The 19,111-nt window shown below is 38.1% G+C and overlaps 12 protein-coding genes and 1 non-coding gene across 13 annotated transcripts; 4 read left to right on the top strand and 9 right to left on the bottom strand.

Annotated features, from left to right (window-relative positions):
• Positions 1 to 41: 41 nt before the first annotated feature.
• Positions 42 to 2,057, top strand: KQ657_004965 (uncharacterized protein; the record flags this gene model as incomplete). Its single annotated transcript, XM_043195619.1, has 1 exon — positions 42 to 2,057. One exon carries the CDS (start codon positions 42 to 44, stop codon positions 2,055 to 2,057), a length of 2,016 nt encoding a protein of 671 aa, XP_043049792.1.
• Positions 2,058 to 2,224: 167 nt separating this feature from the next.
• Positions 2,225 to 3,817, top strand: VPS17 (retromer subunit; the record flags this gene model as incomplete). Its single annotated transcript, XM_043195618.1, has 1 exon — positions 2,225 to 3,817. One exon carries the CDS (start codon positions 2,225 to 2,227, stop codon positions 3,815 to 3,817), a length of 1,593 nt encoding a protein of 530 aa, XP_043049791.1.
• A 55-nt stretch (positions 3,818 to 3,872) lies between these two features.
• Positions 3,873 to 4,556, bottom strand: SOD2 (superoxide dismutase; the record flags this gene model as incomplete). Its single annotated transcript, XM_043195617.1, has 1 exon — positions 3,873 to 4,556. One exon carries the CDS (start codon positions 4,554 to 4,556, stop codon positions 3,873 to 3,875), a length of 684 nt encoding a protein of 227 aa, XP_043049790.1.
• A 539-nt stretch (positions 4,557 to 5,095) lies between these two features.
• Positions 5,096 to 5,746, top strand: KQ657_004962 (uncharacterized protein; the record flags this gene model as incomplete). The annotated part of the gene is made up of 1 exon (XM_043195616.1): positions 5,096 to 5,746. One exon carries the CDS (start codon positions 5,096 to 5,098, stop codon positions 5,744 to 5,746), a length of 651 nt encoding a protein of 216 aa, XP_043049789.1.
• A 689-nt stretch (positions 5,747 to 6,435) lies between these two features.
• On the bottom strand, positions 6,436 to 7,077 carry KQ657_004961 (flavin-linked sulfhydryl oxidase; the record flags this gene model as incomplete). Its single annotated transcript, XM_043195615.1, has 1 exon — positions 6,436 to 7,077. The coding sequence occupies one exon, from the start codon at positions 7,075 to 7,077 to the stop codon at positions 6,436 to 6,438; it is 642 nt and encodes a 213-aa protein (XP_043049788.1).
• A 288-nt stretch (positions 7,078 to 7,365) lies between these two features.
• On the bottom strand, positions 7,366 to 8,463 carry KQ657_004960 (uncharacterized protein; the record flags this gene model as incomplete). Its single annotated transcript, XM_043195614.1, has 1 exon — positions 7,366 to 8,463. The coding sequence occupies one exon, from the start codon at positions 8,461 to 8,463 to the stop codon at positions 7,366 to 7,368; it is 1,098 nt and encodes a 365-aa protein (XP_043049787.1).
• A 210-nt stretch (positions 8,464 to 8,673) lies between these two features.
• KQ657_004959 (uncharacterized protein) lies at positions 8,674 to 9,276 on the bottom strand (the record flags this gene model as incomplete). Its single annotated transcript, XM_043195613.1, has 1 exon — positions 8,674 to 9,276. The coding sequence occupies one exon, from the start codon at positions 9,274 to 9,276 to the stop codon at positions 8,674 to 8,676; it is 603 nt and encodes a 200-aa protein (XP_043049786.1).
• A 914-nt stretch (positions 9,277 to 10,190) lies between these two features.
• Positions 10,191 to 10,493, bottom strand: KQ657_004958 (uncharacterized protein; the record flags this gene model as incomplete). Its single annotated transcript, XM_043195612.1, has 1 exon — positions 10,191 to 10,493. One exon carries the CDS (start codon positions 10,491 to 10,493, stop codon positions 10,191 to 10,193), a length of 303 nt encoding a protein of 100 aa, XP_043049785.1.
• Positions 10,494 to 11,674: 1,181 nt separating this feature from the next.
• Positions 11,675 to 11,756, top strand: KQ657_004957. Its single transcript has one exon. It is a non-coding gene; the product is annotated as a tRNA-Leu (tRNA).
• Positions 11,757 to 11,874: 118 nt separating this feature from the next.
• KQ657_004956 (uncharacterized protein) lies at positions 11,875 to 12,315 on the bottom strand (the record flags this gene model as incomplete). The annotated part of the gene is made up of 1 exon (XM_043195611.1): positions 11,875 to 12,315. The coding sequence occupies one exon, from the start codon at positions 12,313 to 12,315 to the stop codon at positions 11,875 to 11,877; it is 441 nt and encodes a 146-aa protein (XP_043049784.1).
• A 144-nt stretch (positions 12,316 to 12,459) lies between these two features.
• Positions 12,460 to 14,385, bottom strand: ABP2 (Abp2p; the record flags this gene model as incomplete). The annotated part of the gene is made up of 1 exon (XM_043195610.1): positions 12,460 to 14,385. The coding sequence occupies one exon, from the start codon at positions 14,383 to 14,385 to the stop codon at positions 12,460 to 12,462; it is 1,926 nt and encodes a 641-aa protein (XP_043049783.1).
• A 542-nt stretch (positions 14,386 to 14,927) lies between these two features.
• CKA2 (casein kinase 2 catalytic subunit) lies at positions 14,928 to 15,923 on the bottom strand (the record flags this gene model as incomplete). Its single annotated transcript, XM_043195609.1, has 1 exon — positions 14,928 to 15,923. The coding sequence occupies one exon, from the start codon at positions 15,921 to 15,923 to the stop codon at positions 14,928 to 14,930; it is 996 nt and encodes a 331-aa protein (XP_043049782.1).
• A 1,330-nt stretch (positions 15,924 to 17,253) lies between these two features.
• Positions 17,254 to 18,099, bottom strand: MRPL10 (mitochondrial 54S ribosomal protein uL15m; the record flags this gene model as incomplete). The annotated part of the gene is made up of 1 exon (XM_043195608.1): positions 17,254 to 18,099. One exon carries the CDS (start codon positions 18,097 to 18,099, stop codon positions 17,254 to 17,256), a length of 846 nt encoding a protein of 281 aa, XP_043049781.1.
• Between the last annotated feature and the right edge of the window lie 1,012 nt (positions 18,100 to 19,111).

Here is a 19,111-nt window from a genome sequence, read left to right as displayed (position 1 = left end):
TACCCCATATACATATACGTATACCTTCCCATAAAGACAACATGAGCGCTGATAAAGTGACGCAATTGGTCAACATGGGGTTTGAACGGTCTCAAGCCGTGCAAGCTCTTGTTACATGTAATGATCAGCTTGAATTGGCAATTCTGCATTTGTGTGGAGATATCGCCCCTCAGAGTGCTACTCCCACTACTACCACCAGCAATATCAAACAGGATACAGTGGAAATCAGTAACCCTGATGATATCCCTGATTTGTCTCAATATACCCATGGCATCCAAGAGATGGGAGTAATGACATCTTATCAAGTACATAAAGCTGCTGCTGATGCTGATGCTGATGCTGATGCTGATGCTGATGTTGATAGTGGTGCTGATAATAACGATACTGATAACATTGCTAAGTCTGCTCCCCCTCAAGATGCTTTCGAAGTACTGGACTCCGATTTTAATGAAATTTCACGAAGTCAACTGCAAACTCCTGGAGATGTTGGTAGTCGCTATCCATATGATAATGTTCACCAGAACCAGACCCCAGAGCCTTCAGTCTTTGATGACCCTCATAAACTTCTCCCTAAAGAGGATGAGGTAGTTTCACCAGTTGTTTTGGCCAATGGCAAGTTTCTAGAAGGTTATGTTGCCCCATTATTCACTATCTTAGGTCAATTGAATGTATTTGATAAGGCTATCTTTGACTTGTTGTTACCTGAACACCTGTTGGTCTATAATCCTGAATGGTTCCGTAAGAAGTCTACTATTGTGAAGACAGAGGCCCTGAATCCAAATCTTAGAGACTCTAAAACGGTAGAATATTTGATACTTTTACAGCTTTTGCTTTCGTATCTTCGTTCGGGAGATTCTAAAAGGCCCTTTGTGGTTGGGAACTTCCTATCGGAGAACATTCCCTTGGAGTTAAGACAAAACCTTATCAATATAGATGATGTTCTGGACCTGTTGCTTAGTTTCTATAGACACTTGGACGAAAGCTATCAAGCTGTTTCAAGCAATTCAGCATCATTGAGCCACTTATTCCAATCAGAAATCCAAGGACCTCAAGACCCAGTAAAATTGCTTAGTATTAGCTTGGATAGCGAAGTACTTGGTGAGTCTGGTAGTATACAGCAATGGCTTAACAAAGTGTTTTTAACAGAAGAACAAACCCATAGTTTTTCATATGTGTCTCCGATATTATCCTTCAGTATCAGTCGTGATGGTGATGATAGTTTTATACCTGAAGATACTCAAATAGATGAGTATTTGTATCCACATTTATATGCTACCAAGTATATTGAAATCATCGATAAGATGAAGCAAAGGCGAGAGGATTTGGCCAGGGAAAGACAATCACAAAATCAGGAATTACTGGGGTTGACATCCTTTGAAGGGTTCAATGTGAGTAAACTTATGGCTAGGGCTATTGATTCTATGGCCGATGAAGATGCCAGAAATGATTTAATTCAAATCCAAGATGCTTTGAGACAAGAGAAATCCACACTTTCTCATCAGCTTATGACTGGAAGCAATAAATATGCTAGTTTGGACATACAAGACTTTGACAATGTCATGGCATATTTGAAACATAACAATATCGAACAGCCTCCAAAGTTTATATTGACTGGGATTATTATTTCACCTGTTGAATATTACGTTCGAGAGACCCACTCTTCTGATTCTTGGAGATATGTTAGGGAACTACAGACTGCCAAAGGGACTCTTCGAGATTATATCCACGAAGCTGGCCTTCACTTTGAGTCTATTCAACAAAGTATAGGTGAGAACATGGCTAGGTACCTTATGGAGAGTCCACTATTGCTCATATATGTTGAAGAGAGTATTTTTTTTGAAGAAAATGAGTTTACAGTTCCTGAGAAGATCAAGAACTTTATCCACGAAGACAATGAGTATTTAGCGCAACAAAGGAAGACGTTGGAAAAGGATAACGATAAGGAAGTTGTTGAAATATCAGATGATGACGAAGACGAAGTTGATGATCACGACAGTGATACAGTTCTTCTTAAAATGGTTAATAAAAAACTATCAGAAACAAGTAATGAAGAATAGCTGTAATAGGGCTTAGAGTTAGACAGTTGGTGTCCGGGTGTATAGATTAGATTTGTAGTGTATGCAGTCGCCAGGAGTTTTGAAAGTTTAAGTTGAATTTCCACGTCAGAAAAACTACTACTACTATTACTACTAACTTAATCTGCTACTATAATCATTGATCCAGAATGTCGTCGAGTGTACCATACAATCCCGGAGACTTTGAGGATAACAATCCCTTCACATCGGTGCTTGATATCGCACCTGCTCCTCCGCTTGAGGACACGACGTCTGAGAATGAAGGGGAGACACAAGCAGCACAAGCAGCACAAGCAGCACAAGGACTACCAAGTGGAGAAGATAAGGAGACTGAGATTGAAGAAGGTCAGTTGAGCGAGATCGAGCTTAAACGGTTGATTCCAGAAAGATATACCAAGAAATATCTGATGAGTATAGAGATGAAGGCCATTGAGAAGAACAAGCCTCAGAACCCTATATTAAGATTTGAAGTTACGGTTAAAGGTTTGCCCAAATATCGTCAAGAGAAATATGTTAATGTTCGTCGAACATATAATGAAGTAGTCAAGTTCAATAAGTATTTAACTGTATCGAATTTGGAGGTCTTTGTTCCTGTACTCCCACTGAGTGTTACCTCTTATCCACCTGGTAGTGAAGATGAGACCAAGCAATTGCTTAGTGTATGGCAAGAATGGTTTGATACCATTTCCCGGAATCGCATTCTTATTCGGGACGAGGAGTTTTTATATTTTATTGAGAGTGATTTTGGGTATTCCGTGATAAACTCCAATAAGAAGACACTGGTAGCCACGGGGTTAATGAGAAAGACGTTAAAACAATTGAGTGTACCATATGATCCTTATAATGAGCTTTCAGATTTCCGTCCACTAATCAAAAACATGTATTTGGAAACACTGAAGTTATACAAGATTTTGGATAGACACACCAAGCTGGAGAAACAATTATCCATTCAATTGTTTGATTTAGGGAATAAGCTTCTTAATCTTTCACAGTTTGAAACAATGCATCCAGGAATGAAGAATCTATGGGAGAAATTAAGTAAGATCACTCATATTCAATCTGATTTATTTTTGATAGAATGTGTTACAGATATGGGTACTCTTGGAGATGGGGCTCGGAATATGTCTGAAAACTTGTATCAAATAAAGGAAGCATTAACCAATCGTCATTTGATAATGCGTGAGTTGAATCAAGCTGAACAACAAACAAGAAGTAAACGAGCTCAAGCTATTAAGATCAAGAATAGGGCAAGTTTAGACCCAATAAAAGTAGATGAAGCTTTACGATCTTTGGAATATGCCACTAAAGCTGAAGAGTCGCTTAGTTTACAAGTGAAAAGAATATCTGGCGAGATGATCTTTGAAAAGGCAGAAATATTGGAGTCCACTGAATTAAAGTTCCAAAAATTGATTAAGAATTATACTTTACATAAAGTGGATCATCATAGAAAGGTTTTAAAGCATTTGGAAAGTATCAGACTTGATGTTCGATTGGTTGATGATAAAGGAGGATTATCACGATTAAATCGAAATAATCTTAGTACTATTAAACACAATCTTCTTCAATCGCAATCATCTTCTGGAGATTCATGGAGCTCCAGGTCATTCCGATCCTTAGCGGAAGAGAAACAACAACAGAGGCTTAAAGAGGAATCAGGTAAAGAAAATAAGCTTTTTCAAGAAGATGAAGAGATGGTTGATCCTAAACGTGCAGCTCATTTATTAGGTGTTGCGACATTTTGACTACTAACGACATTTATATACACATATATATATGGTTATATATATTTGTCTATAATTAATTGACCAAGTATCTCTTTTCGGCTTCCTTCCAGTTGATAACATTCCAAATGTTCTTGAAGTAGTCAAGCTTGACGTTTTGGTATTGCAAGTAGTAAGCATGTTCCCAAGCATCGATAGCCACCAATGGAACCAAGGGACCAGTAACAGTATCTTGGTTAGCAGTAGTGACAACATCCAAAGTACCACCATTTTCCTTATTCTTGACAATAAAAGCCCAACCAGCACCTTGGATGGCAGCTAACTTACTGTTGGTAACTGACTTCAATTCATCCAAAGAACCGTATTGCTCGATGATCTTCTTAGCAAACTCACTTTCATCAGATGGAGGTTCACCACCACCTTGCTTTGGGGGAGCCAAGTTCTTCCAGAAGAGACAATGGTTGGTGTAACCACCACCGTTGAAGTTGATGAGCTTTTGCAATTCAACAGTCTTCTTGACGTCACCTTTAGCCTTGGCTTCTGCTTGTTGTTCAATGGCGGCATTGTAACCGTTGACGTAAGCTTGATGATGTTTGGTGTAGTGGATCTCGTTAATTTGTCCAGAAATGTAAGGTTCTAAAGCAGCGTAATCCCAATCCAAATCAGGAAGGGACACCTTGGTACGAACAGCACCAGTGGCAGCGGAAACGGCCCTTTTACCGGCGAAACGGGTGTTATTTCTGAGAGTAGTGGAAAGCATTATATTGGACTCAATTGGACCAAAGGAAACAGTGTAGCGATGATAATTGCTTTAACTTTTGTAGTAGGGAGTTTCTGAACAAGTTTGTTTAATTGGTTGGTGTATATGCAGGTTGTGGCGCTACCGATTTGTTCTTCCGGTCCGACATCAGGCATACTTCATATTGGAGACTATGACAAATTAGCTACATACATTGTTATAACTAGCTGGTATAGTGTACTTGCAATATGTACTTGTAGTATGTAATGACGTCAATGCTCAGGTTGTATGAACAATTTTCCTTTCATCAGTTAATAATGTGATGCAAGAACTGGTGTTCAAGATACTGCTAGTCCAACGTTATACATCTTTAAGATTCAGGTGAGCACTGCACAATACGACTGGTAGACCTGACCTGGGCATATATGGTTTGACTGAAGCTTTATTTACTACTCCTGTTCGCACCTGTATATACACACCACATAACCTATTTCAAACTGAAGACAGACACTCACACAATACACTCCACCACAACCAAAGTCTTTTGTCAACATCACCAAATGTCAACGTTCAATACTCTTCGTACTCAAATAGTTGGGCTTGAAAACAAAACCGAATCTCTTCTTGGTCAATACTCCAAGCTTGAAGCAGAACCACAACCGTCAGAGTCAGAAAATGAACTCCGTCATCAAATTGAGGTTTCCCTTTCCACAACAGAACAAGCGCTTTCAAAATTAAATTCCATTCTGGAAATTGATATCTCCCTTCCATCTTCAAAACTCTCTCAATTATCCCGTCTTAAAGATAACTACAATTCACACGCACAAGCGTTCCAAAGAATGACGGCTCAGATCGAAGCAGATAGAAATCGTCATAACCTTTTATATAACTTACAACTGGACCTCACGGCTCATAAGAATCGAGTGCAACAAATTGATACTCAAGATTATGCCTTAGATGAACTGATGCGTGCTGACAACGCCAATTCACTTGCTGATCGTTTGCTTCAACTGGCTTATGCTACAAGGGATGAACTTTATCATCAACGTCAAATATTGGCTGGTACTCAGTCCACTATGTTAAATGCATTGCAGCATGTTCCCGGTATTAATGTGTTGATTTCCCGCATCAACACCAGACGGAAAAGAGATACCGTCGTCTTAGCCACCATCATTAGCATTTGCATCATCTTATTACTATTCTTCTTATAAGGGTATAGGCTATTGGTGGCGCTCCCATGATTTGATGTGGTAGTCCTTCCTCTTGTATGTGTATGTTACAGATGTTGATAAGCCTTCCAAACGAACAATAATAATAATATTATTATTAATGTGTGGTTTAGGGAGGTGGTGGGAGTGATAATAGTATAAATATAAGTAAGGCTCCCCTCCCTTTCTCAACGCTTGTGTTCCCTGCTCTATTACGTTCTGTTTGTCCAGTTGTGTTGTGTTCTACTCAGTTCTGCTCTGGACTTATGGATTTAGAAGTAAGTGAAAGAATAGCACGGTTGAAGCTCCATAGGATTCAGGAGTTCAATGCCCGGTTGATCCAAAGTTTACAACAAGAACGGTGCCTTTCATCAGAAGCTTGTCGAGGGTGAGTATACGTTAAATTCATGTGTAATAATAGTAATAATAATAATAGCAATATTGTTTGTGCTAACCACCAATGTATCAAGTATCATTACTTATTGCGAGGAGACTCGAGACTTTCTTATTCCTGACCACGGAGGGAATGAACCAACTAAATATCGTCTGTATGCTGAGTACCAAATGAGGAAGCCTCAGAGTAGTTCAGGGTGTTGTACAATAGTTTAATTCAGTTAATAACATTCTCTAATAGATATACACTTGTGCAATAGAGTAGCAGTAATAATAATACTGTTAGTAGTAGTATTATATTAACCACCTTTTTGAAGTTCTTCCTTCTCTAAAGCAAACATCTTATTACCCTTCGCATTATCTGTCTTCTTCCGCTTCTTTTCCATCAGCTCATTACCCAAGGTGAAATCTGATTCTTTCTCATCATCACCACATCCACAATCATAATCCTCCAAGATATTAGTACAATCATATTCTGGTTTCTTAAGCTTCTCGTTCACCTTATTGTGGACATAACACCCCCACAATGCAGCTTCTTTCCGTCCACTTACTTGTGGAGGATACTTTTTTAATAGCTTTATAAAATGTCTGGCACAGTCACCGCAGGGATACACTTGTGCAAATAAATGAATGTATTGACGAAGTGAAGTTTGTTCATCTTCAGAGGGAGTCTCAGGATAACGAGCCAAAATCGTATGGAAAAGCTTCCATGATGCATTTCCTAATTCTGCCTTCAATGTTTCATTGGCCATCTTTGGCATAAAGGGTGTAGTAGCCGCTAAGGATACTTGGGCACCGGAACTGGAACTTGTGCTTAACGAATCTTTAGCTAACTCTATGGTACGATCCAGTCCACTCATCATGAAGATGAACGTACCAAATAGTATAGCAAGTGCAAATGCCGTTGCAAGTGGTCTTCTTACCATTTTAACCATAGCCATGTTTGAAGCTAAATAGAATTAGCTTTATGATTAACTTGATCCAATTATTCTGTAAAGTGATGGTTTATACTAGCATTGGGTGTTCGAATCGGAGGTCACGTGACAATTGTTTCATATTTAGTTTAAAAAATAAGGCCATTATTAAAGACGATTTTAGTCCTTAAATTAGATAGCCTCAAAGTAGCTTCAAAGTCTTTACTGTGACTGTTGCATTCCTTCTCTTAACGCATAGCCATTCACTATATGATGTATATTATTATTTTTTCAAGAGTCTCAGGTGTGGTGAATCTAAGTACTCTTCTTAGTCATAGCGTCCAATACACCCGGAAGAGGTTCAGATCCCAAGGAAAACAAAAAACTAACACCACCAGCAATGACTAATGTAGCAGCAATACCAGTCCAGATAAACAAGTTTGCTTGAAACGATACGTCCTTTTTACTACAGTCATACCCAGCCCAAGAAACGGTTCCCTTCTTCTTATCAACAGTAGGAGAGCATAAACATGACCAGCAACCCTTGGACTTGGACATAGTGCAAACACCATGGTTATTGCAATTAGATGTAGACACTTGACAAGCTTCTTCAGAACTAAAACAGGAAGTATCTTCAACACGTTTGAATACTGTTTCCAATTGTTCATTCCGTTTACTTATTTCTTCAACTGTATGTTTAGGAGCAATGTTAACAAGATAAACGTTGAACTTGTGAGTCAATTTTTCCAATAAGTTCTTCAAATCAACTTCTAATTGCTTCAATTCATCACTGTTTCTTCCATATTTTTCAGAAATTAATCTAAGAGCTTGAGAATGGAACACAAACGATTCTCCTTCCCTAGGATTGGACGCCTTTGAGACTGTTTCAGTGATTCTAACCAATTGAGAAAGTTCATCCACAACAATAGGGATATTTTCCACCCAATCGTAGTCATTGTTGGACCACATAACTTTAGGAGAATTTGAAGCGTAGTTCCAAATAGTTTGTAGTCTATTATCAAATCCTGAAAACTTCAGAAGGTACTTGTTATGTGCTGATTTCAAGCTTGGAGTCATGGATTTCCATGAAGATGATTGAATAATTGCTTCAAGCTTATGTTCATCGACATCTTCTTGGTGAGAACGCGAAAGAAGCTTGGATTGGTCGAATGATGGATAGTCATCCATGGTAACAATCAAATGGTTCCATTTATCTCCAAACTCACGTTGCAACTCGGAAGTGAACTTCCAATCAGGTGGTGTTTGTTCAGTGTTAATTTGCAAGACATAATCCAAATAGTCTTCCAAAACAGAGAACTTAGCTTCCCTTTTGTCCGTAGGTTCTGGCGACCATACATTGGTAGCAACTGCTAAGACTGGAAAAGCAGCCAACACAATATCAGAAACCTTCATCCTTTGTTCTTATGATGATGAGAGACGGTTGGCCTAATTGGTTTTGCACTCTCTGTTATCAGTGAAAGATTTCGACGGGCAAGTGTAATTAAAATTCGTTGACTAGTGGGAATAAGTCGTGCGCGGTTCATGCTGATAAGAATTCAACTCTATGCAATTATGTATTCATTCACTATTGATAAATATATACACACGTATCTTGTGACCATACTAAACCTCATCTATAGTGACAGTTGGAGATTGTTGAGGAGAATACGAACGATCACCAGGAATATTGACAGATAAATCTGGACGCAGTGAAGAAGTACTTGTAGTTGGAAGAGGAGGAGGAGAATATAAAGTTCTTGTAATTGATTGCTTCCGTCTTGGGACGCCACCAACATCAACATTCTCATTGTTCAGCAGCATCAGATCGTCTGATGGCAATTTAGGTGAAAGATGAGGTTCTGGTTCTTTGTAATCTATAAAAGCCGAATTCTCTTCCTCCCATTGGTTGAAATCCTCTCGATCCAAGTTATCAGCCAGTTTATGTCGTCTCAATAAATTCTCTTGTTGAGTTATCAGTGCATCTACAGATAACTCCTTTAGTAACTCTGTAACAAGCTCCCGTACTTTCGAAGCAGTTGCTTCTGTTCTCAATATAATCACTATTCGATTAAGAAATGGTAAATTCGACCAATAATCCATTTCAGCATTAGTGAAATCTTGCAATACTCTTGTTTTGAGATAATCAGGTACAGTCATACCCTTCACGCCTTTGGTAATGAATATGTTATTATCCAAGTTGGATATAATGATAGAAGTTTTGGACATTGTAATAATAATAATAATAATAATAATAGATTCAATATTATATTGTAACAATTATCATATATAATCTTCCTATTGGTTATTATTAGCGTACTACCAATATGAACAGAGGTTTGATTATCAATCCTTAAATACGCCCACCCCACAATTTAAGTATTTGCGGGTCACTTTCAAAAAAATTGTTCTCACCTAAAACGAGGCCCAGTGTGACTGGTAGCGCTCGAACATGGAATACAGTACATCAGGTTAATTACTACCAACCAGCATCAATAACAATGTTCAGATACTTCTAATACTTTGAATGAATAAGATATTGGAGGCGAAGTATAATTGTTGTCATTCTTGTTGATGGGAGAACAATAAAGAAAAAATGATATCAATTCTTACTGTCAGTAGTTCCTTCAAAGTAAAGGTTGTAATGTAATGCACAGCCTGGATTGAACAAGCTATGACAACGAATGCACTGGTATCCATTGGAAGTGTACTCTTGAAATGTGAGCTCGCAATGGCATTGTCCGCAAAGCACCAACGGTATGTTATCATCAACAACATTGTACCTTTGGGGAGGGTGGTCTACTGTTTCTTGGTGACACTTGAAACATGGGTAATATGTTTCAGGACAGCATTTGAACCTCAATGCAATAATATCTAGTTCACTATGATAGTGTTCACATCTGGTATGGTTATCCACCAACTTCCCTCGGACCTTATCCATAACTAGCTACAAGAGTGGTATTACTTATTGCCCATCTCAAGTGCTTGATCATTGATGTTGCTATAGACTGTACAGTTACCGAGAACGGCGCTACCTGGATAGTGTCTAGAGTACTACTCTTATACAGCTAACATATTAATAATAAAATGTTTAATATTAAAAACTTATAACTCTTAGAACATCTTCATTCGTTCATCCTTGCTTAGATCAAGGCAGCAATAGCAGCCATACCTGCAGCAGCCATGCCAGCGACAGCGTTGTTGTTACCCTCAGCCTTACTGGAAGAAGAGCCAGTGGCAGAAGACATAAGAGAACTACCACCAGAAGCAGCAGAACTGAGCATAGAACTCATCTTACCACCAGAAGATGAAGACTTGGAATCAGCAGAAGCAGACATGGAAGAAGAACCACTGACAGCAGCAGAAGTCATACTACCCATAGCACTTGTAAGAGCAGAACCAGCAGAACCAGCACCACTTGTAGCAGCAGAAAGTAAAGAAGACATTATTCACAGATTAATTAATTAAAGGAAATAAGACAATTGACAAGACAATAGCTATAGTGAAAATTTACCACGAATTCCTTTTCTAAAACACTGGGGTTAACCCCCTTATAAATACACGTTGAGTTATGTTGAATTCCAGGTCCTTGTAAGGTTTTCAATTTGTGTATGTAAGTCTTTTTATGTAACATGACACAGCCATATTGTTGAATTCGGTGCTCCGCTTCTGTTGCCCGAAGTTTCGTCGAGCAATCTAGTGGTGGGGGGATGACACAAGCTGAAATTTTATGGTGCGTTTGGAAATTTGCAACCACAACGTGTAAAAACTTAAATTTTTTTTCATCGATGTAGATATTTATAGGCGGTTCATACCAATTTACAGAGCAACTTCATCTACATGATGCTAGTATATTAATTCTAAATACTAGCGGCATTGGTACTTTGAAGAATGAATGCTTATGGGAAGTTGTCGTCTACTATGTTCTTGTTCGTATTGTGGAAGTAGTGGGACTAATTGGGATTTTGAACATACCCAATTCTCAATTGGCATTTGTATCGTCGTATTCACACTACCAATTTAGTGCATGTTTACTTATTTACAAATTAAGTATAGGGGAAACTAATGCAAGCACAGTTATAATTGCAAGCTGGGGTGATGCATCCAAACAGCAACCCTTAATATTGTGATATAGTGGAGTGGAGAAAAGAAAGATTGCTCTGGAAGGTAGTGAAGTTGTTGTGTTCTGTGTGTCATGTTAAAATTTGACGGCATATAAGCTATTTCTTCAAATTTGACTGGTTCAGGCATATTGGTGTGTATGGCCAAGGCTCCTAGGGACAGTATTTTTGTCTAATTATAATAATATGCTACTAATAATAAAAAAAATCATAATAGAAATATTACGAAGTGTTCTTACTCTTTCCTTTTAACCCCTTTACTTAGAATCTCCCAATGGAAGGATATTCTTTTTGCGCTACCACTCTTTTGGGTCCAATCAGATCATTGCCGTCACACTTGGCAGTTCCATTTCTTTATTGAAGCATCTGACGAGAGAAAGGTATATAATAAAGCGTCCAATTTGCCTTTGTAATTAATGGCCTTGTCTATACATACAATATAATTCTGACAAATTAGTGTCTGGAATTCTAGTAGGGCTACTTTATACTATTTTTACTCAAGTAAGGGCTCTGTGGCCGAGCGGTCTAAGGCGGCAGACTCAAGTTCTGTTATCGTAAGATGCGCGTGTTCGAATCACGCCGGAGTCATCATTACCATACTTCCTTACTTCTTTATTTTTTTGGAAAAATTGTGCCATCTTGTGCAGTATTAACTACTACCTTGCACTTGCTTGATATTATTACTAAATGCCTATTATATATACATTTACCATTTCTCTTCGGGGTTTGCTTTATATGTCTCGTAGTCTTCCCATTTGAACAAACTCAACTCCGTCTCATTATCTATTCCCAACTCATATAAAGTCTTCTCTGTACCTTCAATTCCATGTCCAACAAGCACCCAATCATCATCATGGTCAAAGTTAACTACTAAATGCATGGATTTGGTACCATGTGCATGTGTGTACACCTTTAACGTATCATAATCGACGTTTCTATATGGTCTGAATGCACCGGTGGTATTTATAATTTCCTTTATCTTTGTCAAAAGCTGTTGAGGTGAAGTTTCTTTCAAGTTGATGCCATTGTAAATATAATTCTTCACATTTCTGTATGGGAAAGATTTAATTACTCGAATAGTGATTAAGGCATCTGTAGCAGGACGTACATTAGATGTAAGCGGTTCTTCAATGGTGATTTCGGTCATTTCTGATTGAACAGGTGATTATGTGGCAATGTCGATCTCTTCTCTTGTCTCATTCATCAAATGTTGGCTTACATCGAGACCTGTACATAGTCACATACTACTACCAAACCATATATTATTGCTATAGAATACACTTTATGTTATCTAGACCCTAAACCCATTATCTACTCTCATTAAGAACTCTTCTGTATCGTATACTTTGTCAAACCCAAATAGTTTTGTTTCTATCTTCTTTTGAATCCCATCGAAAAGTGAACTGCTACTACTGTGACCTCCGTCACTATCATGATCGCTGCCATCGCTCAACAGGAAGTCTGAGTCCATGTGTTTTTCGAGTGACTTTGACGGCACCAGCCGAAGCAATTGTTTAAGAAGAATTGCATCCAAGTTTTCATCTGCATTTCTATGAAGCCAGTTCAATAATTCTTGCTCTGTGAAATGATTACCTTGTAGGAACTTCTCACGGAATAACTTGTAAGTAGACTCAGAAACACCAAGGTCTTTATTAGTAGTAGTAGTAGTAGCAGTAGTAGTATTGTAGTGGGTGATCAGTTCATCCTTCGATTGAATCGTGTCAAAGATTTGGCTCTTTGAGTTGACAATACCACAAATCACATCTAACTTTTTTAATACTCCCGTTGCATGCTCCACAGAAGAAAGAATCTTAATGTAGTGCTCCTTCAAGTCAGGATCAAGGTCATTTCTGGAAAATGCTTGTTCTATTTTCTCAACTAACGAATAAAGGTCCCCTTTAGTCAAACTTCTTTGTAGTGTAATAATGGAGTCACTTATTTTCCGGTGTAGTTGGTTTCCTTGTTGCTTAAGCAGTAAATACTTTCCCTCAAGATACAATGGGGTATAAAATTTAGGTGGGTCGTATGTTAGTCCACATTTTTGCAAGTTGTTGTTGATGTGACCAATTAAAGATTGTAGTTCTGAATAATCTGTAGCAAGCAATGCATTTAATGTACCGTCCAAATACAGCACGTAACCCTCAGTTACACCCATAAAGTCATCCAATGGCGCAGTCAAAGATATAATCCTTTCGGTATCATCATCAACTTCATCTCCATCATTGTCATCACATTTGCTGTCACGTATAAACACTGAAAAATTGTCTGCTTTCAAAGAACTCAAATACTCCAAGTTGCGTGCAATTCTCGGTAACAACGAGTTGATTTTGTTTATGTATCTCAATGCTTTCGTTTCATATGTATTCTTTAATCGAATAGTCTGTATTAGGAATTCTATCATTGGATCCAAAGGAGCTTCCACTTTTTCTTCTTCCAGTTGGCCTACTCCCATTTTTGTTTCCATAACAATGTACCACTCTACTAAATAAGTTAAAACACACTTATCATCAGGTATCAAGTCCATGAACGTTTCCACATCTACTAATCTGGCAATGCCTAAATAAGTCTCAGCAAAAGTAATAATGTTGGCCAAGTTTTGTACTGGGTTATCACATAGCGATAACTTTCCTGGACAATAATGCTCTTGGATCTCAAAGAGTATTAGGTCGGGTCTACAATCACGAGCCAAAGACCAGTCTTTACTCAAATCAGATATGATGATGTTCTTTTTGGCAGCGATGTTTTGGACCCAGTTGACAATGATGCCTTTCAATTCGACAAACCCCCCATGGTCTGACAGTTGAGATATGGTCAACGCGGAAGAGTTGATAAAGAGTAACCACACAAGTCCTAGCACTAGTTTCTCATTACCATTGACTATGGCGTCGGCAGATATACCAGTTGTGTTTATCTTCAATATCAAGCGACAATAGTCTAAAAGATCTTGAATGTTTTCTACCATCTGTAACTTAAAGGTAGGGTTCTTGTGGATAGGCAGAAGAACAAATGTGGTACCAGCAATAGGAATCTGGGTGACTAATTCAACTAGCACTAGGCCATTTCTCAAATCAGTAACGAGATCTTTGACTGGTGAAGGTGATTTAGAGTTTACCCATCGAAGTAATGTCTTCTTTTGAGATGCAATCCAATCTGAATTACCCGAAGTAGTACTAGTGTTAGTAGTAGTCGCACTGGCAGTATTAGTAGTCCCTATCATGGTTACTGTGGACCATCTATAATGAGATAAGATGAAGCATCCCAAACATTCTTCTTCAAGTCAGATATAAACCCCATGGAGTCCCCGGGTAGAATAACCCCCTAACCGAGATGGTCTTGCCGAGTTAGGTTACCACACACTTTTAAATCGTGTCTCCGTTTACGTATTAGTTAACAAATTAGGCTTTGTTCCAAAACGCGTATGTAACTCACTACGTGCATCTCCAATACCTGTGTGGGGTTCGACGGAAACTGCTAACAAGTATCTCAATTTGGTAATGTGATGAGATACGTATTTCGTACGATACGAGTGCTGTACGGCACTGTACCGTGCTGTATAACAGTGGACTGTGATATACTGCACTGTACTGTGCTAACTGTTTCTCACTGAATTGTGCACGATATACTCAGCTGTGAACTACCTTAATGTAGTAGCTGTGTTATACTGTGTTCCATTGATTATGTTCTCTTTCAATTAAATATTAGACACTTAGATATGATTAAATACAGTAGTGGTTAACTAACTTAAACTATAACATCCTTCTATATCAGAAAGAAAGGATGCAGCATGGCTTCTTTGGCTGTAGGTCTTAGTTGATGATCATAAGTCAATAATTTGTCAATGAAATCCACAACTTCTTCACTCACCATGTGTTTATTGTCTTTGGTTATAAAATTGGCCCATGGTTTACGAGTAAAGTTACCCAAAATTCCATTATACTCACTGGAAAGTATGATTCCATATTTGTTAACGTAACTCATCAAATCAGCTGTTCCTAAAACCCTCGCTATTTGAACCAATTGATCATTATTAGAATCTCCTCTGAAAAATGGCTCCTTCTTAAATATAATGGCTGCAAGCATACAACCAACTGACCATAAATCCAATGAATAATCATATTGTTGTAAATTAATCAACAATTCTGGTCCCTTATGATATCTACTTGCAACACGTACATTATAATCCATTCCCCGGTGATAAAATTCAGCTAAACCCCAATCAATTAATCTTAATTTCTTCAGAACAGGATCAATCATGACATTCTGAGGTTTAACATCTCTGTGAATAATCCCCATCAGATGACAATAATCTAATGCAATTAAAAGTTGAGTGAAATAATATTGTATATCAGCAATAGCAAATTTAGGATAAAGTACTCGAAAATCAACATTATTAATTCTTTCAAAAATAAGTGCCGGTATCTTACTTTGTTCATCTCGTACCAAATCTAATAATCCAACAACATTTGGACCTCCGGTTAAATTCTTTAAAATCTTAACTTCACGATATATTTTCTTCATTTTCACCGGTTTCAATACCTTAATAACACATGGTTGATCATTAACCACATTAACACCTTGGAATACTTCTGAGTATTTACCTCTTCCAATTTTAGATATGATTTCATAGTTCTTAATGTCACCCCATTTGATTTTATAGTTTTCATAATCCCAGTATTCCCTAGGTTTTTGTTCGTTGGCGTCAGCATAGACCCTAGCGACCGAATAGGTCTTAGACAGAGGGTTCAACATAGACATAATATGAGGGTAGCCAGATACAACAAACAACAGCTACAACAAAGGGTTCAATCCACTAGACCCTGAATACTATGTGGCAGTCACTGTATAATGTATATATATAGCTCTTACTATATAATGTATATAACAGTTAGTGTATAATATATATGCTTCCACCTTACTTAACGAATGTCGTGGCCAAAGGTGTTTGCCTTTCCTGTTTGATTTCTCGCTGAGATGAACACCCTTAAAAATTTGTCACTGGATGAAGTCCCGAAATAGTTAATGATAATCTCACTAACAAATATCATTCATAAACCAACCCTACGTTATTATAATTATTATGTATGAGACAAGTGGGTACAGTGTCGCTCCAGAGCACTGAGAACATTGTACACGAAGATGTCCAACTATGGAGCAACGACACTTCGGCTTTTACCACGGCTTCGGCTTCTTCTTCGGGTTCTTATGCGGAGTTGAAGGGCCCTATTGAGTGTCTGCGAATCCCATTGGCCTTGGTGGTCGCAACTTCCTTCACGGTTTATACAGAGAACACCAACACCGAAACGTATCTAGAATCTGTAATGGGATGGGAAGCTGTTCTTGACGGTGTTTTGGGTAGAGGGTTTCTAAATGGGAACACTCTATTGATATTTAGGGTCACGGGTGGTGAGACGTTAACATGTATAGTGCTTGACCTAGAACGCGGACCTCCCTTACCATCACTTCCAGCAGTTGATGTATGGTACACACAAGCGGAAGTAGCAAGTATCAGTAACGACAATAACGACAACAGCTACAGCAACAATAGCAATATAGCGAAGCAGAAGAAGACTATAGCTCCAGTAGCTCACTCGTCATCGTCGTTCATTCCCAGTACATCTAAATTCGATAAGGTGCTCCAGAAAAGGAAACTGTCTATCAATCCATTTCTCATGAGTAATACAGTTTCAACTGATGCAAATACATCCTCTGGGAACGCCACCAAGACGGTACTCTCATCAACAGAGCAAGTCGAACAAACCATTAATAAGCTTATTCTTAGTGGCCTAAGAATCCGTGGGTTATCTATAAACCCTTCTCATTCAGTCAACGATAAACTCACCATCAAAGAAATATACCATACCACATACAAATCAGCATTGTTTGCCCTACGCAAATACAACTATTCCTTTAACACAACAGCCTTTGTCCAACTTCATCAGGTTCAAGATATAGTCGAGAAGTTACTCCAGACTTATGTTGATGTGGATGTTGAAACCACACCTATTGATTAGACACTTACATAAACTAAATGTCTTAATTTATTTATTCTAATATGTACAAGATATGTATAATTATAGTCTCCCAATCAGAGATCTTGAAGACTAACGACCTTGTGAGATCCATAACTGGAGAATCTCTTGGTTTCAGCATTTTCAAGTTGTCTATCCAAAGCACTCTTCCTTGCAGAGATCTTTCTTGCGGTCACATCAGAGACGTAATCTAAAAAGATGGATTTGTCTTGTAATAAATAACCTCTCTTTTCCGGGTTTGAGTAGTATTCAATGTCTCTTCTGTGAGTGGGTCTGGCTGGTAAGGGTAAATAACCCTTCTTTAATAAAAAGTAATCAGGTTTGTAATGTGCCTTTAATCCTAATTTAGTCATGTACATGGCAGTAAATTTATTTCCAGCCTTTTCAATAGCATAAATGGATCCTCCAGTAGCCTTAGATGCAACAATGTTTAATGGAACATTATAAGTTTCTTTCCCATCTGACATGATTCTAACACCATCTCTCATGCTACCAGTTAACAACCCACATTCTTTCATGATTCTATAAGTCAAATCTCCACCAGCTTCTAAGGGAATTCTTCCATTATCCCAGAACTCTTGTATTCTTTCCAACTTTAATTCGTGGTAAACCTTTCTATGTGGCCTCTTGAAACCTACAATAGGGAATCTCTTGTAAAAAGGAGTTTGACCACCTTCAAAGAACTGTGGAACTTTACCTCTTGCTTTTTGACCCTTTTGACCTCGTCCAGAAGTCTTACCCTTACCAGAAGCAGGACCTCTACCTAATCTCTTGTAGCTAACCACCGCACCAACGTTAGGCTTTAAGAATCCTAAATAGGAAGAACTCTCACGAATACTGTTCAAAATACGTGCCCCTCCATTCAAGGCACTGTCTCTGAACTTTATTCCAAGCGAAAGCATATTGAATATATTAAGTTGTTTAACGGTTAAACGTCTTAAAGACCACTAGCTCTCCAATTATGGTACTTTGCAAGATCAAAAATTTTCAGAAGTTGGTCGTGCGAAATGGACAGTTGTGTTTATGGTAGCGCTGGTTAGGGAAAAGAGTTGGTGTTTGATTACCCTTATACTACTTTCAAGTTGCTTCATTAGGTTCCTTTAGTGCTTATTGTTAGTGGTTTCATATATAATCAGAGGCTATATTACGTTATAAGTACTTGCGCGTGCTCTCGCTAACTAATCTCGAATCAAAAACCATTGTGAAAACCCCACGTAAACCATCATGATGTGAGTCCTAAAGCAAAGGAAAGATGTTCCACAGGCGTCATTTTCCATTCTTAATTATTAACGAGTTAAAGCTCTGTTAATCTTCACATCGTAATATAATTGTTTTAGTTCAAGCAGATCGGTAAAAAGGTTTTGTATCGTATTCTGTCCGCTGTCGTAACCCCATAAAGCTGCAAATGCACTCAAAATCGTTCAGGCATATATATGGTCACCACAATATTCATTTCAGCAATCGAAATTTGTAATACATTCATCTAAAATATTGGGAATAATTTTTAGGTTCCTAAAGGCAGCAGCATCAATTATGCTAATAGTCATAATTTGGATGATGGAGACACTAAAGAAGTAATCGATTGTTGCATTTGTTGGTTGTATTATTGAGGTGGTATATTTGGCTTCGATTACTACCCAGTACAAAGGGTTTACACCTTTATATACTTGCAAAAATTGATTAGACTGGCCCTGCTTCTATATGGATGTAATTGGACGCAGAATACTAAGAGGTTGGCTTTCTTATAACACCCCAAAGTTGATGGGTGCAAAAACCGTACAGTACCCAATTTCGAGCACAACAGTTTAAAGCTTGATACGATTGTTTGGTCACCAATAATCATACAAAGCTATAAATACATTAAAATCTGAGATCATAATTAGATACATCGTAGAATAATCTATTCTATATCAA

The sequence above is a fragment of the Scheffersomyces spartinae genome (assembly GCF_019049425.1).
Source record: "Scheffersomyces spartinae strain ARV_011 chromosome Unknown scaffold_8, whole genome shotgun sequence".
In the NCBI taxonomy this organism is placed as follows: Eukaryota; Fungi; Ascomycota; class Pichiomycetes; order Serinales; family Debaryomycetaceae; genus Lizanozyma; species Lizanozyma spartinae.
Note: the sequence above shows the minus strand (reverse complement) of the source record. Positions and strands in the feature narration are given on the sequence as shown.